The 21,373-nt window shown below is 39.7% G+C and overlaps 1 protein-coding gene across 3 annotated transcripts in view; it reads left to right on the forward strand.

Moving 5' to 3' along the window:
- Positions 1–761: 761 nt before the first annotated feature.
- Positions 762–21,373, forward strand: part of b3galnt2 (beta-1,3-N-acetylgalactosaminyltransferase 2) — a 59,196-nt gene continuing 38,584 nt past the window's right edge. For 2 of the 3 annotated variants that reach the window (XM_017464159.3, XM_017464157.3), the window contains exon 1: positions 762–1,007. In XM_017464159.3, coding sequence (XP_017319648.1) covers positions 899–1,007 — 109 coding nt within the window. In that variant the 5' untranslated portion in view covers positions 762–898. The remainder of the gene's footprint in view (positions 1,008–21,373) is intronic. The other variant, XM_017464156.3, reaches the window with a different exon arrangement.

A 21,373-nucleotide genomic window follows, 5' to 3' on the forward strand; every position in this document is an offset into this window, starting at 1 on the left:
CTCTGCATTAACTATATTGGCCGTAATGGGGCACAACTACGCATTTATCTCTTTATTTTCTTTTCTACAAAATAAGATTTAATTATATCGTTATTGTTTAATTAGACATAATTACAAGAGACTTTTGTTGGCAAACCCTGCCAAGCTTTAGCATATGGCCGTCACAGAAACCTGTGCGCGCGTATATAGGAGGTTTGTCGGTAACCGCCATAGCGTCCCCGATATAATGTACGACCTGCGATCCGGAAAAACCTAAGAAAACTCAACTCGGAATTTCTAATTGGAAACTCGCGGTCGTCTTCTCAACTCCGAGTTCAACAAATGACGTAAAATCAACACGGCCTGCGCAGCAGTAAACAAAGTAGCGCTTATTATTTTTAGTTATGAGTTATACTGTGTGTACAAGTATTGGCTTTAGACGAATCAACATATTCGCTTGTTAAATCTAGATTATTGACAATACAGTACGCTGTTTTGAGGCGGAAAATATACATCACTCATTAGTTGGTTAGCTTGTTGCTAAAAAAAAAACATGGAGATGTTTTTCCCACCCACTTTGTAGCTCGGATGCACGGAGATCGAAAATGACGTCATGCCATGCTCCGACTTCCCACTTCCGAGGTAAACACAGCAATATGCCGAGCTCATAAGCCCGACTTTCCGAATAGGAATTCCGAGTTACGACGTTGATCAGAACGCAGCATAAGGAGAATGCAGCATTAGTACCACATCTCCCAGAAGCCCCTGCGGGTCTTCGGCTTCGTTTTTATTGGACGATGATAAAATAGAAATTGGTCAGTGCGTATTCTACTTGAGATGAATCCTATCAATCTGCAGTGTTAGACGCGCTGAACGAGCTGTACTTTAAATTGATTGTGTGTCTGTGTTTGGTTCGTCCATGAGAAGATTAGCACTGTTTCTACTCCCCTGTGTGATCGCGGTGCTGGTGCATGAGTGGTGGTGGCTGAAAGACCAAACTGATTTCTTCTCGAATGTCAGGGCTGTAGGTAGGAACTCACAACTTTTCATTTCTAACGTAACAGTAGAGGTTATTATACATTTATTACAATCACGCCTTCGATATCTGCATGTATAAACGTGATGATATACCTGCGTGAAACTTAAATTGAAATTTAAAAAGCAAGATTCAGCTGGAATATTTGAAAACCAGCCCGTGTTGTGAATTTGAATAAATTGAGCACAGAATAATTGTTTCTCCAATAAAATTGAAAACGTGCTGTGCATCATTCTACAGGTCTATAGCATATTTTAACCATATAATCTACACTTTTAAAAGGGTTCCTGGGTTTGACATTCTTGCGGAAGTTCAATTCAATTCAGTTTTACTTGTATAGCGCTGTTAACAATAGACATTGTCCCAAAACAACTTTACAGAAATATATACATTCAGGACAGATTTTAAATGTACGAATTTATCCCTAACGAGCAAGCCAGAGGCGACTGTGGCAAGAGAAAACTCCCCGAGACAATATGTGGAAGAAACCTTGAGAGGAACCGGACTCAAAAGGGAACCCATCCTCATTTGGATGGCAACAATAAATAAATCCCTTGTATACAGTGGCAAGAAAAAGTATGTGAACCTTTTGGAATTTCATGGGTTTCTGCATAAATTTGTCATAAATGTGACATGACCTTCATCTAAGTCAAGGGTATTGACAAATATAATGTATCTAAAATAATTTTTTAAAAATCTGATCTTTCATGTCTTTATTGAGAACAACCAAAAAACCCTCATAGTGCTTGTGTATGTGAACCCTTGAGTTAATGACCTCAAAAAAGCTGCTTCTTTTTTTTTTTTTTTTTTTTTTTTTTTTTTTGCCACACCTGGAGTCTCGTTATGGAAATGAGTTTGGAGGTGTGGACTATAGCTACTTTGACTGATAAAAACCCCTCAAACTTTTGGAGTTTGCACTGCACAAGAAGCACATGCTTATGTGAGCCATGCCTTGCCAAAAAGAGCCTTCAGAGGATCTACAATCAAGAATTGTTGATTTGCATAAAATTGGCAAGGGTCAGAAAGTGATTTCAAAGACTGTAGAAATTCACCAGTCTACAGTTAGGCAAACATTCTACAAATGGAGACATTTTGGGACTGTTGCTACTCTACCAAGAATTGGGCGCCTAGTCAAAATGACACCAAGAGCACAACGAAGACTCACCAATGAGGTAAAGAAACAACCCTGAATGACAGCCAAAGATTTGAAGGCATCATTGGAACTATCTAACATCTCTGTTCATGAGTGTACAATACGTAAAACATTGAACAAGCAGGGTATCTACAGCAGGACACCACGAAGGAAGCCACTGCTTACTAAAAAGAACATTGCTGCACGCCCGAAGTTTGCAAAAGAGCACACTGACTCTCCACAGCGGTATTGGCAAAATGTTTTGTGGACTGATGAAACTAAGATTGAACTATTTGAACTATTACTGTATAGTTCAAATAGTTCAATAATAGTTAACTATTATTGAACTATACTATGGAAAACCACACAGCACTACATCTGGCGTAGAAAGGGCACGGCATATCATCATTGAAACATCATCTCATCCGTAAAGTATGGTGGAGGAAACATCATGATTTGGGCCTGCTTAGTTGCATCAGGGCCTGGCCAGCTTGCAATCATTGAGGGGAAGATGAAATCCCAAGTATATCAGACAATTCTTCAGGATAATGTGAGAATGTCTGCACGTCAGCTGAAACTGCGTAGAAGTTGGGTGATGCAACAGGACAACGAGCCAAAACACCGGAGCAAGTCCACAACAGAATGGCTTCAGAAAAACAAAATCCGCCTTTTGGAGTGGCCAAGTCAGAGCCCAGACCTCAACCCAACAGAGATGCTATGGAATGACTTGAAGAAAGCCATACACATGAGACGTCCAAAGAATATGACAGCACTACAGCAGTTCTGTCAGGAACAATGGTCTAAAATTCCTCCTGAACGATGTTCAGGTCTGATCCACAGCTACAGGAAGCGCCTGGTTGAGGTTATTGCTGCCAAGGGTGGGTCAACTAGTTATTAATTCTAAGGGTTCACTTACTTTTTCCACTGCCATTTTAAATGTTGAATGAGTGTGTTCAATAAAGACATGAGGGATCAAAATTTATTTTGTGTTATTATTTTAGACACATTATATCTGCCAATACCCTTGACTTAGATGAAGATCAGATCACATTTTATGACAAATTTACGCAGAAAACCATGAAATTCCAAAAGGTTCACAAACTTTTTCTTGCCACTGTACATGTGCTAATACTACATGGTCAAATAGTGCAATTGTGTAACCATGAAAATTAATGAGTTTTTACATTCAGTCTGTTCAACTTATCCACTGTTCATTGATGGAGACTTGAGTGCAAAACTGTTTGTGGTAATTGCACTACCAAAGCTATAGTAGCAATTGTAGTCTTAGCCATCATAGCATAATATCTCAAATGAATTGAGGTCCAAAGCCATCTTATGGTTTTTCAGTGGTACCATACTCAGTAATCTCAATGATCTTTAGGCTGCACCATGTGTGGCCATCCTCAGCAGCAGCATGTAACATCCAATTGATGAGAACTGAACCAAAAGTAGGGCATCAGGATGGATCAGGCAGGTCCAGAAGGGGTCAGGATCGCTGGTCTCTCTGTAGTATCATGTGTAGCTTGACAGAAAGAGAGATGAGGAGGTGGGGGGAGAGAGAGAGAGAGAGAGAGAGAGAGAGAGAGAGAGAGAGAGAGAGAGTGAGTTATTAGGTATGCTTATTGCCCCGTAATGGTTAAAGACAATGTATTTTGCAGGAGTGAAAGAAGGACTCCGGCAAGACTAGCTGTGCAGTGTTTCCCACAGGTTGAGAATTTACTTTCTGGTAGTGGTTGGCAAGGAATGTGACGTTGCAGGTTCAGTAATAAACTAGTCAAACAAAGGTTTATGAATAAACTATTTATTGCAAATGAATAACTACTCAAGATAAATAACTATTAAGAAATAAATAACTACATATTAAAATACATTTTCAAAATATATAGAAAAAAAGAGACTGATTTCTGATGTACATATCAAAATAACTATTTACATTATGAAATACATTTTCAAATGTGTCTGTTTGCACAGTTGGGATTGCTTGCTGGAACATTTAACATTTTAATTTTCCTTGGCTTGTAAAAAAAAAAAAAAAAAAAACTTTTCCAAAACCTGTCTGCAGGGGTATGCTTCAGGGACAGGTTAATTGTTAGAGATTCTGAGGCATGCAGCCTGGTGCTCTCCTTTCAGCCTGTTTCTTAGCTCAGTTCTGACCTGAAATAGAAACAAACTTGCATAACCATTTTGAATGCAACCATTTTTAAAGACATGCTTCAATGCCACTGACAATGGGCTTCATGGCTGGTGAAAGAAGTGTCAGTCCATCTGTTTGTTTCTCCAGCTTTCCATGATGTCACATACACAAAACTTGGTGGTTGTACGCTCTTCATAAAGTTACCTAACTTAAGTAAGCTGTTGTCTTAACTTCTCGATAACGTTAGAGCTACCTCACTTTTCAGTGAGTGTTCAGTTCGGGGTTGAGGCTAGCTCTACCATTACTAGACAGCTAGCTAGCCAGATCAACTAATGTTACTGTACCCTCGTAAGTTAAAATAATGTGTAGCGTTAATGTTTAACGTTAACCCATTAAATATGAAAAGCATTCTTTTTTAGGCATCCAATACACAAACTGCTAAGTGCGGTGTTTATCATCAAGTTAGGAAAAAAGGTAACTTACTGTACCTTAGAAAAAGTTGCTGTTACTAGCCTCTCATTGAATTTTGACGTACCAACTGAATCGCTGTGTCACGCATACCTGACATGCACGCCTGACATGCACATTGTCTTGTGAAGGAGGGGTGGGGGGTTTGAAGGTCCGCTGGTATGTGTTGATTATGTATTAACGATTGCACGTCTTGATTGAAAAGAAAAATTGGAATTCGGATATTATTTACCTGGGCGGGTCTTAATCTACCTGGGTGGGTCACCTAACTAGAGCGGAAACATTGCTATGACAGCATAACTAAAAGGGAGAGCCAGAAGAGAACACGGATATGAGGGCGCCCTGGGACATATGGCGGCCAGCCACTCCACCATCAACAAACCTGGGTGAACGTGTGAAAGTAGGGCTGCACGATTATGATAAAATGATAATCACGATTATTTGGATCAATACTGAGATTACGATTATTTATCATGATTATTCATTGATTTTAGGGACAACATATTTTTTATTGCACTTTCACATTTAAATAATCAGTCCACTGCTTTCACCTCCATGTTGTGCTACATTCCTGCTAATGTACAAAACTTTGCATCAAATCAGACTGGTCCTTAAAGTGCATCATCTTGTAGAAGCAAAATATAAATAAAATTGTACCCAAAATATAGGATAAGTAAAAATAAAAATGCCATCAACCAAATGAAAATATGCAATCAAATATAACAATATGCAACCAAATGAAAACAGTTCAAGCCTATGTAGAAAAGGCAATAACAGTGTTTACAGGAGGAGCGACACAGCCAAATCACGCAATGGAGTGGTGCAGGGACGACGTAATTTTTTAACGGAACCCGGAAGTTAGCATCACACTAGTTCCCTCGACAAAAACCCAATAGGATTTTCTCATAGGCTTTTGGTATATTGCAAAAAAAAAAAAAAAAAGCCTTAATACAATCGCCACAAATAAACAGCTAACCGTATGTTATAAACAAACTACACCACGGTCGCTCGACTTCAACGTCACCATCACCAAGCTTCCGACAACTTTTCCAAACTTGATTTAAAAACATTTTCCATAACACGGACTTACTCTGTGAATGAATTTTCATCTACATTTATTTTTTTGGGAATTGTGCACAGAATACCTGAACCAGTTTATCTGCAAAGTTTTTTCCTGTTCGGTGTGATGACATTTAATGTCCCCAACAATGTCTGTAGTCCCATTTAGCCACATGTTAGTGTCACGATTGACCCTCGCGTAAGCGCTGGAGCACGCAGTGCGCTTCCGGGTTTTTTTGTGACTTTCTATATGTGCATTTATGATTTCTGTCCTGTCTCTGGCCCTGTATTGTCATTGATTGTTCCCTTATATGTCCTCATTGGTCTCAGCTATTTTGTGTTCATGTGTCTCTTTGTTCAACGCAAAGTATTGCGTGAGTTTTCAGTGTACCAAGCCTTTGTTCATAGTTTTGATCTTATTCTCAACCTCGTTGTTGGATTCTTGTTCATGCCTGTGTCCGATCGCCTGACCTTTTGCCTGTTTTCGACCACGCTATTGTCTCATGTTTTGGATTTGTCTGATTGTCTTCAATAAAGCTCTTATCTGCACTTGCATCCTTCCGAAACCCTCGTTACGTGACAGTTAGTAACCGCCTTTCTCAATACACATAAAAACTTTTTAAAAAATCATGAGTAGGGTTTTACTGGCATATTTTATGCCGTAGAATAAAACGTGAAAATAGTGTGAGCTCGTGTTCATCACAGAATTTATTTTTTAACCTTACAGATTTTCTATGGGATTAAGGTCTGGAGACTGGCTAGGCCACTCCAGGACCTTAATGTGCTTCTTCTTGAGCCACTCCTTTGTTGCCTTGGCCATGTGGTTTGGGTCATTGTCATGCTGGAATACCCATCCACGACCCATTTTCAATGCCCTGGCTGAGGGAAGGAGGTTCTCACCCATGATTTGACGGTACATGGCCCCGTCCATCGTTCCTTTGATGCGGTGAAGTTGTCCTGTCCCCTTAGCAGAAAAACACCCCCAAAGCATAATGTTTCCACCTCCATGTTTGACAGTGGGGATGGTGTTCTTGGGGTCATAGGCAGCATTCCTCCTCCTCCAAACACGGCGAGTTGAGTTGATGCCAAAGAGCTCCATTTTGGTCTCATCTGACCCCTACACTTTCACCCAGTTGTCCTCTGAATCATTCAGATGTTCATTGGCAAACTTCATGTATATGTGCTTTCTTGTGCAGGGGGACCTTGCGGGCGCTGCAGGATTTCAGTCCTTCACGGCGTAGTGTGTTACCAATTGTTTTCTTGGTGACTATGGTCCCAGCTGCCTTGAGATCATTGACAAGATCCTCCCGTGTAGATCTGGGCTGATTCCTCACTGTTCTCATGATCATTGCAACACCACGAGGTGAGATCTTGCATGGAGCCCCAGGCTGAGGGAGATTGACAGTTCTTTTGTGTTTCTTCCATTTGCGAATAATCGCACCAACTGTTGTCACCTTCTCACCAAGCTGCTTGGCAATGGTCTTGTAGCCCATTCCAGACTTGTGTAGGTCTACAATCTTGTCCCTGACATCCTTGTAGAGCTCTTTGGTCTTGGCCATGGTGGAGAGTTTGGAATCTGATAGATTGCTTCTGTGTCTTTTATACAGGTAACAAACTGAGATTAGGAGCACTCCCTTTTAGAGTATGCTCCTAATCTCAGCTCGTTACCTGTATAAAAGACACCTGGGAGCCAGAAATCTTTCTGATTGAGAGGGGGTCAAATACTTATTTCCCTCATTAAAATGCAAATCAATTTATAATATTTTTGACATGCGTTTTTCTGGATTTTCTTGTTGTTATTCTGTCTCTCACTGTTCAAATAAATCTACCATTAAAATTATAGACTGATAATTTCTTTGTCAGTGAGCAAACGTACAAAATCAGCAGGGGATCAAATACTTTTTTCCCCCTCACTGTAAATATTTTCAGCCTGGACTTAAACACAGATACTGTGTCTGAGTCCCGAACACTAATTGGAAGGCCGTTCCATAACTGTGGGGCTTTGTAAGAGAAAGCTCTTCCCCCTGCTGTTGCCTTCACTATTCGAGATACCAACAAAAAGCCTGCACCTTTTGATCAAAGCAGGTGTGGCAGATCATAAAAGACCAAAAGTTCACACAGTTCCTGTGGCGTGAGACCATTCAGTGCTTAATGGGTCAATAGTAGTATTTTATAATCAGTGCGAAATTTTATTATGAGCCAATGCAGTGTGGATAAGAGGGTGATGTGGTCATACTTTCTGGTTCTAGTGAGGACTCTTGCAGCTGTATTCTGGACTAACTGGAGGTTGTTTATGCACATGGTGGAACATCCAGACAATAAGGCATTAAAATAATCGAACTTAGAGGTGATGAAAGCATGAACTAGTTTTTCCTGCACCATGTAGTGACATTTATATTTTTTACCGTAGCAAGATTTCTGAGGTGAAAGAAGGCTATCCTAGTAATATTATCTAAACGAGTGTCAAATGAAAGACTGGGGTCAATAATCACCCATTCCTCAACTTTATTAAGCTGTTGTCTGTCATCTGACTTTGCTGAAACATACAACTGTGTGTCAGCCTAATAGTGGAAGGTAATTCCATGCTTACAAATAATCTGACCCAGAGGTAGCATATGTGATGTGTGAAAACCCAGCTAAAGTAATTTTTTTGTGATTCACTGTTTTCTATATAAAATCATCCTCTATAACAGAACATTCTGTGAAAATATAACCTTGATATCTTTCATATTGACTGAGTAAGAATATGTCAAAGATTTGCGGAATTAATTTCAGGCTCAGAAAATCATGTTTTTGAGAAATTCCAATGTAAAAACAAGCATATTTTTAAAACTGCAACACATTTGAACCATAATTATCCTGACTATGTGCCATATACCACATTGAAGCTGAGATTCTTCCATTTTCAGTGATGTGACCAGAGTTGGAAGTAATGCGTTACAAAGTAATGTGTTACTGTAATCTAATTACTTTTTCTGATAAAGCAGTAATGTAATGCTTTACATTTATGTAATTTGATTAGTTACAGTTGTTAAAATTCTTACTTGTGTTACAAATTTATTAAGAAAACGCATTTTTAAAAAAATCAAGTTTTGCCCCGAAGATTTTTTCTCTTTAACCTCAAATAATTCTCCACTTGGAGCAGTTTGTCACTACGTAACTGAACGTCAGTAAAAGAAGACCGCCTGTAATTTTATTTCTTCAGTGAACGGAGGCGAGAGCAATCAGATAGGGTTTACAGGAAAATACGTGGAAATACTCATGACTTACTGGCTGACAGCTCTAAATTCTGCCAAACGCTAGCTCACACAGTCAGTGTGAGGGGTAAAATGGATAGATGCCGATTTAAAAAAAAAATTTTTTGTAAACCAGTAAATGGGTTATAACTGAAACACTAACATCGTCAATGCTGAAACATCAAGCAACACAAGGTGTGTAAATATCTGAATTCCAGTTTGCATGAACATGATATGAGCAGAGCATTAGGAAATATGTACTTTGCATGGCACTGTAGCAGCTAAATCCTTAGCTTAGTTGTGCCTCCCCTATGCTAGTGACACCAAACTAGTCTATTTAGAAAAGTTTTATATTTTAATCGGTCTAGTAGTGCTACAGTGACAATACCCGAGGCAAGCTTTATGATAAATCCAACTTTTTCCTGATCATGCCCTACATTGACACGCGCCATTACTGAAATTTCTAAATTACTGAAAGAACTTTGAGTTATACTTGTAGTGTATTTTTGTAGGTTTTGAAAGTAACTTGAAAATAAAGTAATTAGTAATCTGAGTACTTTTTACATGGAGTAATCAGATTACAATTATAAAATGGTAATTAGTAATCTCTAGTGGATTACTTTTTGAGTAACTTACCAACACTGTATATGACACACTTATGGGATTCTTAAAGTTTTGTAAAACAGGCCTATTTATTATGAAGCATAAAAACATTTAAACAAATGGGGGTACGACAATAGCTTGATTTTAGCAACAATTACCAAGTCAATTCAGTGGAATGATTTGTATAACTTTATTAGTAAAATGAAATCAGTAGAAAATGTCTAATAATTAATTTATATATAAGATAAAATTTCAGTAAAAAAAAAATCTTATTCTCTTACTGGGCTATGACTCCTGCTTCAGCTCGGGGCGAGATAACAGGGTCAATATCATCGTATGGAGAGGAGAGGAGCGAAGAGCCGGTTGGGCTACCGGCATCCGACTGGGCCGGTCTATCCAGCACTTCCACAGCCCGTCGCTTAGCCTGGGCTCGAGTGCCGTAGGCCGGACCCATAAATGATGCATCCGAGTCGCTGTCCCTGTCGGTTAACACCTCCGTCTCCGTGGGCTGCCCTGTAGTGGCAGGGCCTGGGGTTGTTGGTCCTCGCCGTCCCGTACCTGCTCCGGCACGGACGCACTGGTTCAAGTGATACCAATGATCTCTCCCTTCAACTCTCACAGCCGAGGCTGTTGCAGCGACCACAGTGAAGGGTCCTTCCCGACGTGCCCCAAGGGGGCTCTTCCTCTTAAAATTATGAATGTGTACTCTATCCCCGGGTGCCACTAAACGTACATCCTCCCGTACCCCGTCCCCACCATGGATTGCTTTTCTAACCTGTGAATATAACTGTCTGTGGATTTGAGTGAGGATCTGCATATAATCCTGCATTTCGCCCTCCAATTGGGCCACAGACGGCTCTGTGTATGGACCTTCGGTGTATGCCATAGGCATTGGGCACCCAGTGAGCATTTCATGAGGAGTCAAGTGCGTCATATGATTGGTCTGTGATCGTATCTTCATCAATGCCAGTGGTAAGGCTTGGACCCAGTTTAGGTGTGAGTCATCGCATATTTTTGCCAATTTATTAGTTAGGGTGCGGTACCCTTGATCCATCGTGCTTTGGGACTCAGGATGATATACACATCCTAGCTTATGATCAATCTTCAAGGCTGATGCAACATTCTTGAGAATTGCCATTGTCTGAACTCAAAAAATCAGGGATACCGAATCGAGGTATGACCTCACAACATAAAAATTTAGCGGCGGACTCCGCATCCTCCTCAGAAGTAGCAGTCGCCTCCACCCACCGGCTGAAGCGGTCCACTATTACCAGAAGGTAGCGTTTCCCATCTACCTGGAAGTCCACTCCCATGTCTATATGACTCATCATTAGATGCCGAAACGGTCCCGTCGGCGGGGGAATATGTCCTAAGGGGGTGGTAAGGTTCTTTCGCACGTTGTGGTTGATGCACACAGCACATGCGTTCAACACTTGGTCCACCTGTGAGGCCAGCTGAGGGGACCACCACTGCTGACAGATTTTCCGGATCATTTCGGCCTTATTGACATGATCCACGCCATGGGCTTCTTTGATCAAGCGTGGGAGGAGGCTGACTGGGGCTATACACAACCCTTCTACACTGCGCCATATCCCCGTACCCACCTCTTTTTGAGCCCCCCGTTTTAACCAGGTCAAAATTTCACTTACTCCTGCATCGTTTTGTATCTCTTTCACGCGGGCTCCATTGTGTCCCTGTGGATGCCGCAGCCGGCTGCTTTCCCCGTCCTGAGTTGGGGACCTCACCCGTGCAGGCCTTGTGGCAGCTTTCGCAAAAAACAGTACATTATTATTCTCATTTTTGGGGCTTTTACCTAGACATCACATTCGTAATTTATAGAATAAAAATAAAAGGTCCAAATGGACTAACTCACTCATTTCTCAATAATGGCCCGACAATATACACTTTTCTCCCACCTTCAGTTTTCCTGTTCCTGGATCACACAATCTGGGGATATGTTGTTATATATTACAGGTCTAGTAATTCTTATTTACACAATGGGCAGTCGAACAGATGTCTAAAATATGTGATCTGTTCGTGCATGCTCCCCAAAATTTTTAACACACTCATACAGCAGTTATTGATACTAAATTAATTATAACACACACAGTCTCGCCGACTCACCGAAAGTATGTACCGGATTCAAAACATTCGAAGACCGCAAGATATCTCACAATGCTCTGCATTACCAAGCTCACTCTGAAGAGCACACACACACAGAATTGTCTTTCCTTGCATTATTTTATTTATTTTTTCTCCTCTTTTTTTTTTTTTTTCCCTTCCTCCCTACTTCCACACAGACGCGCAGATAAGAACAGACAGGAACACACACATACCCCTTTCTATCAACAACGTCGGCAAGCTCACATACACACATTGTGTCACACACTCTTACACATATTTAGTTATTACATACACACCATTGTGGTCTCAGAGTATAAAGCGCCTTCACACCAGCTCCGTATGTATGAAGCTTACAGTCACATAAATTAAATACAACTTTAAAAAAAAAAATTATTATTATTATTTTATTTATTATTTTTTTTCCCTAAATCTTATCCAACTTATCCAACACACATACCTCTTTATGTATGGAGCTCATGTTCAGAGCACTAATAAATACATTTTTCCCTGTCTCCAAAACTTACACGCTCTCACTCTCACACCGCACTCATATTATAAGCACATATATTATAAGCACACACATTTGTTAGTACATATTCCATTCATACACCGGGCATGCTGTATTGCACGACCCGGACCTGGGCCCAGGATTTATTCCCCTCTCTATCTCAGACCTGGAATCTAACCTATCTATCTTTTTCCAGCGGTATTAGGGGTCCCCACCAATGCAGCTGCCACTAGACTGCTAGTCTAGTCTAGTAGCCGGTATCTGGGGTCTGAGGCCTCATTTTCCACCTGCTTTCTATCCCAGCCCTGGAGTATTTCTCTTTTTCTCTTCTACCTTCCTCCAGCGGTATTGCAGGACTTTCACTCACACAACACATATACCATATCTTTACACAGTCTTATGAACCTTATACAATTACAATAAGTACAATCTTCTACAATCTACACTTCTCTTACCTCTTCTCACTCACTCAAGGTTCTTTTGGAGACCCACTTAGTCTTTCTTCCCACCCCGGGGCTTCCCAGTCGTAGCAACAGACCACTAAAACAGAGCTTTGAAATAACAGGCGTCTGCAATGCCTTCTTCCTACACAGCCTGTCTGTTGCTTAGAGAGCGAAGTCCCACGGGAGAGATTCCAGACATATAGATCTTAGCCCAGTCCCATCTGGGGTGCCAAATGTTGGCTCAAATTTAGCCTATTACCCAAAAACATTTAAAACTCAACTTAGAAGCCAATACTCACATCTACCTCTGAGCCCAGTTGGAGATAGAAAAAATACACCAGCCGTGAGTGAGAAGAAGCAAGGGTCCAGCTTTATTGTTCCATTCCACCACACGAGATCCACACCGATGAGAATTCTCAAAAGTGATCCCCTACCCTGAGCTTAAGCTCCAGTATTTATACTGTATTTACACACTAAATAACCCATATGTTTCAAGAAGACTATGATCTCACTACCAATAGGGTTAAAAAAGAGCTCATTTACCTTACTCTTATGTTCCAGAAAAGGGCTATTTCACTTACACATAGAATTGAAACCAGGGGTTTTAATTTACACATAAAATCAGAACCCAGGCATTTCTAATAACCCAGAAAATAAAAACCCAGAGTTTCTAGTTACTCAGAGGATCAGAAACCAGAATTTTCAGTTACCTAGGGCATCAGAAACTTCATATTTCATTTACCCAGAGAATAGAAAGTGGAGAAGACTAAACAATCTAATGGGACCTTGGTCTTATTGTTATCTCGAGGGGGGGCAGTTTGACCCAGCCACCCTTATAACTGGCTCTCTTCATGGTTCTCTTAAAATTAAGGCCTTCCTTGCGAGACGAGAATCTTCACCATCTGAATCATGAGTAAGTTATATTTTCCTGTATTTCTAGTTTTTATTTTCAGATTTACTCTATATCTCTTATTATATATGCTGCTTGAAAAACCGGTTTACTGTACTTCCTACTTCTTAATAGCATTTTTATAAAAAGTATATATATATATATACTTTTTATTATAAGACATTACCCTTATAATATCTTAATATTCCTTTTTATTATTCTTATAAAGTTATAATAGTATGTGTGTGTGAGAGAGATTGTGTGTGTGTGTGTTATGTCTATTTGCCCGCCCTTGACTGTACGAGGGTGTGTGTGTGTGTGTGTGTTTTAGCACTCCTCAGCTCGTACACTTCTTTCGACTTTTTGACTAACAACCCATAAAGATCTTTAAAGTGTTTTTCCAATTTATCCACCTCTGACTAAAACCACTTCTGTATGTCTAGGTGCCGGTGCCCGTCGTCAGTCCCTTCTCTCTCCGTTACTGGACCTGGATCTGGATCTGGACACTCATTACCAGCTTGTGCATCTCACTGCTGATATCATGATGCTACTTAACTATCTTCGCAGCACCCCCCCTAGGAATGGAGATCCGGGGTTCCCCCCTCTTCTTCGATACAGAATCTGCCCCATGAACGTGCGTGTTGACGCCTCTACACAGTCAGAACCAGAACCCCCCTCCAGCTTCCAGTCCGAGGATGATGTTGTCTTCTCTGATCCGGGCCCCGACCATTCGTCCCTCTTCTCACCTACCAGTCCGCTCGACTCTCAGTGGTCCGTTCACTTCACCCTCGCTGAATTCCCCATGTCCCCAGGACGCACCCCATTTTCTTCCCCCTCTCGCTCTCCTCCAGACTACGCACCCACCCGTCCTGTGAATTACCAATAAAATTACATTTTTACTCATACTAAGTCTCCCTCATGTTTATTTCATGTCATTTTTATCCACAACACTACTGTGTAACATTTGGAGCAAATATGGAGTTAAAAAAAGAGAAAAAAAAGTTCAAATTCAAGGTGGAGACGGATGTAAGTGCAGAATTACTAAAGTTTAATGTAGAATAAAACACAAAAAGACACTATGACCTTGAAGCAAAAGACTATGGCAAAAACTAAACGTAAACCAGAGACTTAAACACAGCAACAAAGACAGCGGCAAGACAGAGTGCAGTGCAAACTGTGGCTATATACACATTAGTGCTCATTAACAAGAACGTGATTCAGGTGCCGGTGGTCATGTGACTGTGGTGCAGTGGCTGCTGGGAAATATAGTTCAGAGTCTCTGCTTTACATGACAGCACCCAAAAATGAAAATTTTGTCATCATTTTCTCACCCTCAAGTTGTTCCGAATCTGTATAAGTTTATTTCTTCTAATGAACATAAAAGAAGATATTGTGAAGAATGTTAGTAATCAAAATCTTTTGATGAATTTGGTTCCCAGTCTCCAGCAGCTTGGAGACACCATTCTCAGCTAAAACTCTGCGGCACTCCTGGACCTTGCTGTTGTAGAATGAACGTTCTGTTGTGGCCTGCCACTGATGTTCCCCTGCTTTTGCTAGTGCTCTTGTTTTCTCCCCCATGTCTTTCTTTGAGGCCTTTACCAATAAAGCACTGTTCTTTTGGCAGGTCCAGCGTAGGTCTGACATCGGTTTCATTGGCAACACGTTTGGCACATACTGCTGCCAGAGACAATTAAATGTGTGTTCACTCACGGCTCGATGACCACTGGCCTCACAAGAATCACTATACAGTTTGTGGATGGCAACTTTGCTGATAGAAGAGGGCAGTAGCTTTTGGTCCCTTTTGTATTCTGGCATTATTGTGGATAAACGTCACAACTCTCTCAATGTCATTTACATCCAAGGCATGCTTACACAATTTGCCCTTATTTCCATGCATCCTAGGGGTCACATCATTCTGCAAATAATGCTGGACCGATGCAGCTATGCGATCCGTGAACACAGCATGCATAAAAGTGTCACAACAGATTTTCTGCCCTTCATAGTAGTAATCTAGGCGATGACGTTTATGCACAGTTGGTGATCCTTTTTTTGATTTAACGGTTTCTTCCCCACAGTGCAAGTGACATTGTATTTGTAGCTGCTGTGCTACAACCTTTTCTAAGATCTTTGAGATAAAGGGGAGATTTGATATTGGCCTATAGTAGGACAATTGACAGATCAATACAGTCTCAGTGTTTAAGTCTAGGCTTAAAACGTATTTGTTTACTCAAACCTACCCTGACTAGATTCTGTTCTACTACTTCGCAGTCATAATAATCTTTTTTTCTCCCTCTCTCTTTTCACCGAGCCCCACACGAATTTATGGAGATACTAGAGATCCAGATCCTTTCTGCCTCTGGATGGAGCTCAAATCTTCTCTAATTCCAGACTGCTGGGACTACGGCTGCTCCTAAGGCCATACAGACGTCATATAAATCCATAATGAACTTTTTCACACTAACTGATGTTACCCAGATGAGGATGGGTTCCCTTCTGAGTCGGGTTCCTCTCAAGGTTTCTTCCTCTTAAAACATCTTAGGGAGTTTTTCCTTGCCACTGTCGCCACTCAGTGGCTTGCTCAGTTGGGATAAATTCACACCTTTAATATCTGTATACCATGTTGATATTTCTGTAAAGCTGCTTGGAGACAATGTCTATTGTAAAAAGCGCTATACAAATAAAATTGAATTGAATTGAATTGAAGGTTTTTTAATCAGGGGTATAAATAACTGCTAGTTTAAATTATTTAAGTACATAGCCAGTGCTAATGGAAGAATTGATTATTTTTAGAAGGGGTTTGAATACTTCTGGAAAAATCTGCTTAAAGAAACATGTACGTAAGGGATCTAGTATACAGGTTGATGGTTTTGATGGATAAATTAATGAAATTAGTTCAGTCTCAAATAGGGTGGAAAAATACATTGATCTAGCAGCACTAAGATATTTTCTATATTTCAGGAGGCTTTCCTTCCATGCTGTTTGAAATACTACCAATTTTGGTTTGACGCAATTTACTTTCTAATTGTCAAGTGGCGTGTTTTAAGGTGCATGTGTGATCGTTATACCAGGGTGCTAGCTTTTTCTCTCTAGTCATATTTCTTTTAAGGGGAGCTACCTTATCTAGCATGTAGCAGAAGCTCGACTCGAAGAATTCAGTCTCCTGATCAAGTTCTTTGGGATCAGACAGTGACCCAATCATAGTTGATATCTCTGGGAGGTTATTGATAAAACTCTGAAGCTGGCGTGAATGTATGTTTGACACGGTAGCATGGCAAGGTGCATATACTATTATCAATACGAGGCAGTCTGAGTAGTTCTACAACAGAAAGTTTCACTTTCAGAAACGTGTCCAAGCTTCCTTTAGGAAGTGTCCTTTAAGCATCCAAGGAACGATTGAGGAACCATTCTAAAGGCTGATTAATGGCTAGTTTTCACTTGCTGTTAACTACGCGCACCCGGTCACTTATGCACGTCTTCAGAAATTAACTTGACACGTCTGCGTGGTGCAGTACCAACATAAATAGTGGAGGCAGTATAGCACCATGTGTACGGAAGCCCTGAACCGCAAGGTGTGATGTTTTTGCAATTGCTATGGCTGTGTCCGAATTCGCATCCTACCCTACTACACAGTAGGAAAAAAGCAGTATGTAGTACTCAGAGGGGTATTATGTCTGAATTCTCAGTAGGCAAGAAATAGTAGGCGCGAAATACCCGAATGGCATACTTCTTCTGGTAAGATTTTACAGTATGAAACCAATGGATAAAAATCCCATAATGCAACAGGACTGGTGCGGAGGAGCTCAGAAAATAAATTGCGGAAGACAGCGAATCAGCTCTTTTTACGTATTAAACCTTGGCTAAACAGGACTTGTTTAACAATACCTGAATAAATTGTTAACTTGTTGAAGGTTTAAACAAGAAAACAGTTGTCACTGCTTTTGAAACCCTTTTGTGATCTCCATCATGCCTTAGCCGGCCAAGCTGACGGCAAGGAATATTGCTATCGCTAACATTACATTGAGCATAACGTAAGCTGGTTTCATGGCCACAATGCCAGCTGCCTCAAACAAACATAATATAGGACTGTCTTTCAGGTGCTTTGCCAAACTCCAGGTGTTTCCTCGCTTTGTTTGAAATGAATGATGGCATCGAAAACACCAGAAACTGCACACCGGAAACCGATACTAGCTTTCCTCTCTTTTCCTCTCAACAAGTCTGGGCGGAGCTAAACTTGTTAAGCTAAGCTAATCTTTTGTAGTTTTTCCCGTGTGCTTGTAGGCGTTCTTCTTCTTCATCTTCACCACTTGTGGACCGACTAAAACACTTGCGTGTATTTGGTGCCCCCATCAGGTCCAGAAGAATCCCAACCTCAGTACTTTCATTACATTCGGTACTAACGGCAATGGAGAAAAACAAGTACCGTCACGTTTTAAGAATGTTGGTACCGACTTGGTACCGAAGTATTGGTTCTTGTGACATCCCTAAATATGAAAAATGGTCATTTTTGTTTATAACCTCTGAATGGTTTGGCCAAAAATCACAAAACTGCACTTCGAGCATTTCGAGTCTAACGATACCCAATTTTCCCATGTTGGCTATTTTGGGCGTCGACCATTCTGAATTTTGTAGTAAAATGCTATATTTTATGAAAGCCTTGGCATAGCGAACGAAACTTAGTACCTGTCTTTGGCACCATGCCCTGAAGCCCTGGAAAAGTTTCGGGCAGTTCCACCTTCTGGTCAAAAGTTATAATATTTTTAAAAATGCTAATTGCTTTGGATTCATTATGCCAATTGTAATTAAACTGGTCTTATTACATTTGTTATTTCATGCTGAGAACATGGATACCAATTTTGCCATAGTCTGCCAAACTTCCTGTCTGTTATTTTGATTTACTTTAATAACCTCCTTTTTCTAAATATTCCTATTCCCGTTTGTCTGATTTCCACGAAATTTTAAATTTTTGAAACAGTGACACCTTGTGGTAAAAAATAATGCCATTTAAAAAAAATGCTAATATCTTTTGATTACTTTTACCAGTTGTAAAGACACTGGACTTGATAGATTCCGTGAGTCATGCCGAGAACAATGATACCAATTATGCCATGGTCAATTGAACTTGAATTTGGATTTTCACCAAATTCTATTCAGATCATCTTCAGACGATGCAGACAAAAAGTTATGGATTTTGTGTTCATATACTAAACTGTTATTGTTTAACAAATCAACAACTTTGATGGCATGTTGCCAAAACTATTCAGAGGCTGACCCCACACTGACCACATCGCATCGATTTGGTCACATCGCCACTTATTGGTCAGGTACGATAAGCAATTAAATCATATAACAGTTGATTGTATTTATGAATGTTCAGCCATTTTGCCTAAAATCCTATACAAATGTCTAAGATTGCTCTTGTTTACAGTTGGTCTTTATGCTCCCTGCCATGCTTGTTTAGCTCCTCGTCTAACCTCTTTAGTGCTTGGCCCCTTAATTGCTAACCCTTGTAGCTCTATTATTATTATCATTATTATTATACCCTAAAACTGATTGTGCAGATCAAACCTTAAGGCCTAGAGACTGAGGGTTGTACTCCTAAAGTATACACTGGTGCAAAGTCTTTCCCTAAACGGCCATACAGTGGTGCTACAGTGATTAAGTAATTATTTTTATTTATTTATTTATTTATTTTTCCAAAAATGGCCATAACTTTAGAATGCCAAATTTCAGGGAGCTCCAAGGGATTTTCTCTATGGTGAGAGCACATATTCTCTCACCTCCCTGTATGATTTGGTTAGCTATTAGCCAGCTCCGTTATAATAAGGTGACTTACAGCAACAAAGTTTGCTAGCCAGATAGCAGATCGATTTAAGCATTATTTTAAAAAATATTTCACTTGATACATTATCCACAAATAGTAGGTAGCAGGGTCACAATATTTATTTAGCTAGGAATGAATTCGCTAGCTAGCTATCTTTGCTACCACTACTTTTGCAATAAATTGATTCCATGTAACGAAAATTGTGTATAGCCAACGTATAAAATTTTACATAAAATATGATCTGCTATGTATACAGTTGCATTGGCAAATTCATCTAAATTCTACCCAGTATGCCTGTACCAACTGAATAATATATACTTCTGCAAAGATTTTCTGCTTTCCAGCAGAACAACCACCAAAAGAAAATAACATTTGAATTTAAAAATTCAGCACTAGCACGTGCCTTCATTTTCACAATATCAAATCCCCTTATAACTAATGAAGCCAATTGCTCATTTATCACCATGTCTTTTTAACCTCTAGTTTTTACAATCATCTTTTGATTGTGTGTTGAAACATCTTGTTTCTTTTGAACTCTAGGCCTTTGTTTTTGAGACATTACAATGTACATTTTATGGCCTGTAAGTGTCACTCAAGAGCCTGTCACTGGCCTAATCACTAGAAAAGTCTTGTTCATTTGTGATGTCAAAATACAGCTCTATGTGTGTGTTTGAACACCTAAAAGGTGTTTATAAAGCATGTGCAATGTAAACATATAAAGCCACATATATAGTGAACAGACATTGTAAAGATAAAGATTTGGATCAGATTTGGATGATCAGGCCAGAATCAGGTATGGAACATAAGCCTAGCAGCTTGTCAGTAGAATAATAGAATATTATTATTATTATTATTATTATTATTATTATTATTATTATATTTTATGATTGTGCTTTTTCGATGGGTTGAGACAGCCTCCAGGGTGTCCCCCGCTTCGTGCCTTGAGTCCCCTGGGATAGGCTCCTAGCTCCTCTGATCCTGTGTGGGATAAGCGGTACAGAAAATGGATGGCTGGATAATTATTTATAGTTAATAACCTAACAGTTTTAAGCTGCTTTAAAAGTTATAAAGAAAGCATTGGGAAATATTAACATGTTTGTGAAAAAGATGGCACATGCTTTTGTCTGCAGTGGGCCTCATGTTGCTGCCTACCTAGGATGTACAACAATGAAAATCATAAGCTGTCAAGTATAAAATAAAATAAAAAGTTAGATATAATAATAACCTTCCTATTCTACAGAGGCCCATGAAGGAAGGTTATGCAAGTGCAGCTTTTCAGTTTCTGTTGTTTAAGACCTAATATAATCACCTGACATTATTTTTCCATCACTTGCATAAAGTTGATATGAGGGCTATAGGTTTTCTGCTATTGAAGGATTTTTGCCTTGCTTGGCAAAACCTGCTGTTACAGCAGGTTTAGTACCTTTTGGCAAATGACATTCTAACAACATTTTATTATGGTTATTGATTACTATTAACATTTATATAACTGGAAGTTACTTGAATTGTATATTTCTTAATATCCAGTTAAAATATATCACTTAATATCTTGATAAAATGAAAAAAGGTGCAGTTTGGATACTTATAGGATGCTGAGTGATGTCATCAGACAGAAAATGTAAAGTTTCTCAAGAACAATACTGACATTTCAGAGTTGTTGTAAAAAATATATATATATATTCCCAAATGATTAGAACAATATAACAATTATATATAAAATATTATATATTTCTATAATATTATGTACTCCATTATTTTGTAATTAGTTATTCTGTTGTGAGGTGACTCACCTCTTCGTACTTCTGCACCTTTATGCTTGTTTCTTAAAGTTCTGTTTTCAGTGAAAAAAAAGTATTGAATATGTTATACAAGTTTTAAGACATAGCGTACACCAATGAGCCAAAACATTAAGACCACCTGCCTAATGTGCTGTTGGTCTGC

This window comes from Ictalurus punctatus, chromosome 3 (assembly GCF_001660625.3).
Source record: "Ictalurus punctatus breed USDA103 chromosome 3, Coco_2.0, whole genome shotgun sequence".
Classification (NCBI taxonomy): Eukaryota; Metazoa; Chordata; class Actinopteri; order Siluriformes; family Ictaluridae; genus Ictalurus; species Ictalurus punctatus.